General features: G+C 38.8%; 1 protein-coding gene across 2 annotated transcripts in view; it reads right to left on the reverse strand.

The window, feature by feature from the left end:
• Positions 1-432: 432 nt before the first annotated feature.
• Positions 433-8261, reverse strand: part of ctbp1 (C-terminal binding protein 1) — a 207229-nt gene continuing 199400 nt past the window's right edge. For both annotated transcript variants that reach the window (XM_085789041.1, XM_085789042.1), the window contains 4 exons: positions 7953-8083; positions 6362-6489; positions 5771-5885; positions 433-1552 (listed from right to left, as the gene is read on the reverse strand). In XM_085789041.1, the coding sequence (XP_085645167.1) occupies positions 1354-1552; positions 5771-5885; positions 6362-6489; positions 7953-8083 (573 nt within the window). In that variant the 3' untranslated portion in view covers positions 433-1353. The remainder of the gene's footprint in view (positions 1553-5770; positions 5886-6361; positions 6490-7952; positions 8084-8261) is intronic.

The following is an 8261-nucleotide window of genomic DNA, read 5'->3' on the forward strand; positions in this document are numbered from 1 at the left end:
TCGATTTCTGCAATTGATAATCACAACTTTGGGATGAAGTCGCCCCAGCCAAGCATACCATTTTGCCACCTTCCTACAGGCTTCCTCCCACAACCCCCTTCATTTGGGTCAAACATTTTACATAAGTCACAGAGCAAAGTCACATGCCCCTTTTAACATATAACGAACAAAAGCAAACATTAGATCGATTTCAGCTCTTGTAAAACTTCTTTTTCTAATGTAGCGGGACACGAAAAGGCAAGCAGGTAGAAAAACAAAAGCACTAAGTGGCATAAAAAGGAATTTTTAAAACAAAACAACTCAAAAAAAAAAAAAAAAAAAAAGATTTAAAAAAATAATATACCAACTGCGGAAACTTAATTTCCTGAGATGGTGTGCAAAAAGCTGCCTCTTTTTTTTTGGGATGGGGGGTCGGGATGGGATAGTGGGGGGGGGGGGGCTTGTTAATTTGGGGACACATTGGAAAAACAAACAAACAGATATTGTATTCTCAAACCAGTTTGGCTACATAGAGAGATCACGTTACTCTTGTTTTTGTTAAGACTGGAATACAAATATCAGTATCTTCTTGCTGTAAGTCTAAAAACTGTACACAGACAGGTTACATTCATTTCATAACCTACTACGTTTGCTTGTACATCAAACTAAGGAAAGGACACAGAAAAAGGAGAGAAAGACATGAAACCCGCTCCTCTAACTTTGGACGCACTACAGTCTAAGACAGCAGAATTTGACTCAGTATTTATTTTTTTTATTTTTCCAAATCAAGAGACAGTTATTGTTGTTATTGTTTTAAACTTCTGGCAGAGGAAACTATTTAAAACTCTACGAAAGTTGTTGATGTGTGAAGATAAACCAACCAACCAAACCTTGAGTTTTACAGTCTTTCTCAGTCAGGACTTCAGTTTGGGGGAAAGGATAACTGCTTTGTGCTTTATTTGCTAAGAGCATTCAGCAGCTATCCACTCCTCCTCCTCCTCCTCATCATCCTCTTTATCATCATCATCATCCTCTTCGTCTTCCTCTTTGGAGTGAGAACTGAACTGGCGGCCGGGGAACCGATCGCCAGAGAGTTGGAGTGGAATCGATTGTTTTGTTTTGTTTTGTTCTTTCGGGACCTCGACCTGTCGATCTGACGCCGCCGTGAATGAACCTGTCTGATAACATCTTTGTCGCTATAGGGAACTTTACTTTGCTTTGACACCGGTTGGTTGCCATGCCGACCGCCTCCAGTTGCCAGACAACACGGACAACAAGCTTTGTGTGTATTGTGTATTATGTATGTGTGTGTTTGTTTGTGTGTGTGTGTGTGTGTGTGTGTGTGTGTGTGTGTGTGTGTGTGTGTGTGTGTGGCTACAGTTGGTCGTTTGGATGCTGCTCTCTGTCGCCGTCTGGTGGCTTCACTGTGTTCTGTCCGGGCGAGGGGGCGTGGGGGGGGTGCGTGACGACGGCGGGGGGGAGCGTGTGCGTGATGGGCACGGCGCTGGGCACGATGCCCTCGACGGGGGGCGGGAGGCCGCCGGCGGGCAAGCTCACCACTCCTGGGGGATACCTGGAGGACAGAGAGAGAGACACACACACACAGAAGTAAAGTACAACTGAAACCGCCGCTTGATATTCATTCATTCATTCATTCATTTTGATTTATTCCATTCATGGTTTACATTCTTCACATGGTTGCACATATTTAGGCAAGGCAAGGCAAGGCAAGGCAATTTGTATAGCCCGTTTTTACAACAGGGAAAAATTAAGACCCTTAAAAAGTATTAAAAAGTCTTTTCATGACTTTATAAAGTCTTAAATTTTAAAGGTGTTTTTTTTCTGAATTAGCTGTCCAAGAGTTTGAGTCCTAAAAAACATTGTGAAAGTGTGTGAATTTATTTGTTTTATTAAAAAACAAAGATGAACATGGTACATAAAAAAACTACTGCAGGCTATTGTGGGTGCATTCGTAAATTGTCTCATATCACAAACGCACCATATGTCACATGACGCCCCCAGCCTATTTTGAATTCTGTTGTATCATAGTGGTCTATAGTCTTTATCACAAACTAAAACTGTTACATTAAAAGTGTCACTGATGTAAATGGTTACAGCTTGAAGTGGCGGTGAGGTATTAAAAAATATTGCGATGGTCTTGGAAAAGTCTTAAAAAGGTATTAAAATTAACTTCAAGATTCCTGTATAAACCCTGTACAAACAGTTTGTCTCAAAGGGCTTCACATAGCATCGTAACAACATCCTCTGTCCTTAGACCCTCACATCGACTGAGGAAAAACTCCATAGAAAACCCTTTTAACAGGGAAAAATCGGAGAAACCTCAGGGTGAGCAACAGAGGAGGGATCCCTCACCCAGGACGGACAGACGTGCAATAGATGTTGTTACAGAGACAAGACAGATTACAGTTTATGACACAGAATGTGCGAAATATGGAAATGTTAGCAAGAGTTGATGAAGGTTTGTTGACAGTGGCCGATATAATAGAACTACATAATGTACACATTGTCACCATGAATGGAAAGGAGCAGGATGAAGAAAACTTATAGTACCTGCCCCTCTCTGTTGTTATAATTACAGTGGCTTACTTCAACACCAATATTATACTCTATTTCAAAATATTAAAGATGATGAAACATAGTAATGACAAGAAAACAAACAAAATAGCAGTGGACACCGCTTGTCTATCTGTCTTTTCTTTTTTCCCCTCTTTCTCCTTCTTTTTTGTAGACACTTATCTTTTCTTTTTTAAACTGAGACATACAACTTTTCAATTCCTTGCTTTGTGAACGCCATAGTTTTACACCTGCAACATAAATACACATTTGTTTTAAGCTTAGCCTTGCAAGTGTATGTTTAAAATCAAGCTTCAGTCTGTTGCCCCCTTCCTCCAGTTTGAACACGTTTTGTAAAATGTTCTTGTAATGATCTGTTCTTTGCTTTAAACATTATTTTTAAGGTCTGAAGTTCTATTATATCGGCCACTTTCAACAAACCTGCAGAAATAAAAAAAAATCTATTTGAGGGTTTTCTATCGCCTGCCTTGTGAATAACTCTTACTGCTCTTTTCTGTAGCAGAAACAGAGGAGCGATGTTACTTACATAGGCATTGCCCCACACTTCAATGCAATAATTAAGATATGGCAAGATAAATGTACAGTACAGAATTCTTAGTGTGTTAGTGTCCAAAAAAAACTTAACCTTATTCAAAATATAAATACTCTTCGCCACCTTGGCTTTTACATATGCTATATGGTTTTACGTCAACTTATCCTCCAGGATAACACCCAAAGACCTAAACACAGTCAGACACTCTCTCAATACTCTCTCCTGCAAATGAAAGTACAATTTTTTTTCGATTTGTAAAAACCATGAATTTAGTTTTTTTCAAATTTAACAAAAGCTTATTTTCATCAAACAATCTTTTCAGTTTAACCATTTCATTAGTGATGTTTTCAGCAATAAGCCCCAAATCATCCCCAGAACAGAAAAAATAAATATAGATTTATAGTATATTAGATTTATAGATCTGCAATGTCATGACTAAAACCAGGCCAAATGAAATATTTAAGACATTTCCCTTTTTAAAATTACAAAAAATAACCTAATGGTATCTAACCATGAAGATTTTCATTGTGATGCTCACATTTAAAATATTAAACAGCCCCATCTTTTACCAAACGCGATGACCTCATTAATCGGGTTAACACACTGTCAGCTGTTTTCACTGCTTCTTCAGTGGAAACTAATTCCTCTGAAATGCTGTTGCTGAATATTTTAAAGTGACATTTTCCAGTGCTGGTATACTAAGCACTACAGACAAAAATTCGATTCAGCTCCATTATGATGCGGGCACTGAGCGAAAAATCTCTGAGGTAAACCATCTCCATGGTAACGTAGGAGGGGATAAGTGAGGAAAATATATAACTCCTTTTGTAATTTGGGTATGTTGACCTTTACAGAAATTATAGCGTGCAGCATCACAGCTTTTTTTTTTTTTAATCGCCCCCCTGTGATGTTTTGTTAAGAATCCTGTGGTGGTTTTTTTTTTTTCACAACGCGTGGAGACTTCATCTGCAGCAACAACAACTAAATCCTGAAATGTCAGTGCAGTCTTAGTGTTTTAACAGAGTGCAGCGAGACAGCACAATGGGCTACAAGATATGTAATGGATCAGGCTTCACTGCAGCAATATTGATCTTCAGTATTAATAATAATGCCTCAAACTACTGCTGCAGATCAGCAACAGGCTTCCCAAGAGCCCGAATGGCAGATGAAAGAATAGTTAAAGGTGGGGAAAGATGCAAGCTGTGCCTTGATGTTGGTATTTGCTTGCTGCTGTGGTCACAGGTATCAGTGGATAGATGCCAGCAGGCTACGGCCCAGCTGACTGTGGCGTCCGTCAACTGTATATTTCTTTAGAAAGCTATAGGGGTGTGCCAAAAAATCCACATAAGAATCGCAATTCTCATTTAAAGCAGAAGTAAGTGATATATTTGTGTTAATATAAGTCTTAAATAGTTATATCTTCCGACAGCAATCACTTACATAGAGTGTTTGGTCTGAAACACGGGTCTGTCAGTCCCTCTGCTCTGCTCTGAGCCGAGGAGAAAACATTTCTCGTATCCTACAGTTTTTATCCAATGAGGAGAGAGAACGGCATGCAGGGCTGTGTGTGCAGCCAAGGGACGCCGTGAATGTGGTGACGTAGGGACGAGGACTGTTATGGTGCGTTCAAGGCAACCCAAAACTCGTATTTTTCCGACCGTGAAGTGGTACCAGTTCGATCTGGTACGAGTTCACGGGTCGGAAGTTACGAGTGGCCGTTATAGTGACTTTCACCGGTAAAACAGGTCGGAAAAACACGAGTGGGTTGCCTGGAACGCTACAAAGTCGTAAGTTGTGACTTGAAGCTGTAATTTACGGTTTCAAAAGCCTGCCTGGAACGCAGCATTAGCCAAAACGACCGGATCGCTTACTTCTGCTTTAATACGATTCAGAATCTATATAAAATGTCCCAAAATCGATTTTAAAAAATAAAACAATGAAGCAAATTCTAAGGAAAATCCATTTCCTTAGAATTTAAAAGGCAGCAGTTTAGCTGCATTATTGTTTTTAAAATAAAGAGGCACTTTTAATGTTGTTACTTAAGTAATATCTGATATTGCTTTTATGCAACAGTTTCAACAAATCCATCTAAGCATGGATAAATGTTTAAAACTCAATAAATGTGAAAAAGACACTTTAGTCATTCTGTCTTGCAAAGCAGACTGGAGTAGATCATGAGGATCCTTTGCACACCGATAGACTGAAGCAGAAATCATTAGGAATCAAATCGTTTTGAATCGAATCGTAGCCCCAAAAATCAGAATCGAGTCAAATCGTGAGAAAGTAAAAGATTCCCACCCCTAATAATAACCTCCTGGTAGTCCACAGTGGTTATCCTCACTGCTCGCCTTGTACCTAAACCAGCTCCTTTTTGTTGTGTTGTGTGTGTGTGTGCCTTTGGAGAGCTGAATAGACGACATCCGTGTTAATATTGCATTTTATTTAGACGTAATTGCCAGTGATGGAGGCTTGGCTCCATTTTGCTGCTGTTTGGTGACACTCTCTCTGAGTCAGAGCGGAGATAGTAAAAGATTCCCACCCCTACCTAGCACTTCTAATCTGATATTACAAACATAAACAAAACTGATATTAAAAACCATAAACAGTTCAAACTGCAGTGGCAAAAAAAAGTTAAAAGTTCCTCATCGTTGTTGTTGTTGTTACCTATAAGCCCCGTTGAGCTCGGGGTGGACGGTAGCGGGGTCGACTCCTGTCCAGTGGTTGTTCTGGGAGAGGAACTCCTTATTCACACAGTTTTTCAGACTGTCTGGGATACGACCTGAAAAACAGAAATGAAATGGTGCAAAAAGAAAAGGGCAGAGAGAGTGAGAGAAGGAGAGAGAAATATGAAGTGCTGAAGTAAAACAAAAAAAAAAGAGGAAAAAACACCTGAAATGAATGGTCCAGTGTTCTCTAAGGCTCACAGGGGAACTAGTTAGTGTTGGAGTAAACAGGCCGAGCCACTGGGGAAGTCATAAACCACAGAGAACGGAAAAGAAAAAACAAAGAATAGGAGAAAGTGGATAGAAAGAAAGAAAAAGAAAGAAAGGAAGGTGGTGAGGAAGAAAGAGAGAATCTGAAAGGCTTTTTAAGAGTCTCAGCTAAAAGAAGATAGATGGTTTATACTTGACTGTACCAGAACACCTAAAAATATCTCTTTTCAGACACGTGTTTACATTTTTCATCTGGTGTGCGTGTGAGTACGTTTGTGCGTGTGAGAACGTGCGTGTGTGTGTGTGTGTGTGTGTGTCGTACCTGTGACAGCCCTTCGGATCTCCCTGGCCGCCTCCTCTCTCATCTCCAGCGACGCCTGTTCACTGTACCAGGCAGCGTGTGGGGTGCAGATCAGGTTGGGGGCGTCCTTCAGTGGACCCTGACTGAAACTGACACAAAACAAACACTGTAGTGAGTTACTACTGTCTCTGTAACTATTAATGATTTTTTTTAATTTATCCGTATTTTTGAATTATCTTGTGAATCTCCTTAGTATTGTATGTTCAAAGGCCTCTGATGTCCATAACAATCTACGTAAATCTTTTAAATATCTTATTTTCTCCACTATTTAAAAAGCAGCTAAAAATACATCTCAACTTCTCTTGAATTTCCCGCTCTCTCCATATCCCACATCCTTACTCTGTCTTTTTATGATTTCAATTAATGAATTTTTTGTATCTTATTTCTATTGTCTCTATTTGTTACTGATTACTTTGCTCTTTATCTCTCCATTTTTTCTTATTTTTGTTCATTTTGCTCATATAACGTTGATTATGTATGCACTTTATCTCCTTTTGTTAGCCATAGAAATTTGTCTTGTTGTAATTTGTTATAGGGGAGGAACTTACAAGCCAATCGGCTTTGTTCCCTCCATGCACCATTGAATTTAAATGTGTGCTAAATAAATAAACCTAAACCTAAAAACCTGATCTTTCATCTCATTGGAGAGTTTCACACAATTATGAGTACATATTTTTCTGCAGTGCTAAAATCTGCTCTTTTTTTTTTTGGTCTTTTTTACAACTTTTATATTGTCATAATAACAATGTCTGTCCTAGAGCCGAAACTAATTAGTCAGTAAATCAAAAAGAAAATCACTCTACTCTTCTAGTTTCCTCTAAAACTAGAATGAAATCGTTTGCAACACAAGTATTTTACTCCATGTTGTGCGTCTTTTTTCTTTTACTACTTCATTGCAAGGCATCAACCTTTGCAATATTGTACCTTGCATTTTTCCCCCCCTTTTTTCCAGGTATATATTCACAAAGTAAATAACAAACCATAAAGTAGACAAACAAACATATATATACAAGGCAAACTGGTATTTCCCAAATGAGGATCTCAAAGAATGAAAAGAAAGAGAGAGAACAAAAAACAAAACAAAACAAAAACCTAATAATAATCATAATAATAATAATAAATAATAATATAATAGAACAAACTAAAATAAACTAATGTGAAAATATGAGGTGGTGTATGTATGTGTGTTCATGTATCTGTGTGTGTGTATGCATGTGAGTGTTAGTGTTGGGGTCGGGACCATTTAGTTCATCTCCTTAATTTGATTAAATATTTCCACTGTTTTTTATCAGCCTTTCTTTACTGTATAACTTATTCCAAATATGTATTTGTTCCCTATTTATAAAAGTTAGTCTTTCCATCTCTAAACTTTGTTCTGTTGTTAATACCCATGCTCTTAATTTTGGTGTATTTGATTGTTTCCATGCTTTGGATGTTGTGCGTCTTTGATGGAGAAAACAACATCATCATTGTCCACTCATAGATAAACATTGTATTTCCACTGTATCAGTTCAGGTCACACAGTTTGTAGTAATAACGGCGAGTTTATTACCTGAAAGGCTCCGTCTCATGGACGTCTAGAGCAGCTCCACGTATCCTCCCCTCCTTCAGCGCCTGAGCCAAGGCCTTCTCATCCACCAAACCCCCCCGGGCCGTGTTTACCAGGAACGCCCCCTGACGCATCTTTAACACACACATGCACACATCATGTAATCAAAGAATTGCTTTTATCTACTGTAATAAGACTTTTTGTTGTTTTTTTGAAGTAGTAAAAAAGCTTGTTCTGGTGAATGTAATGAAATGAAACAACGTCGGCTCGTTGGTCTTTTAAAACGTGCGCATGCAGAGACAAAGCTTACAA

Source organism: Trachurus japonicus, chromosome 10, assembly GCF_045865225.1.
Source record: "Trachurus japonicus isolate A0001 chromosome 10, Traja_1.0".
Classification (NCBI taxonomy): Eukaryota; Metazoa; Chordata; class Actinopteri; order Carangiformes; family Carangidae; genus Trachurus; species Trachurus japonicus.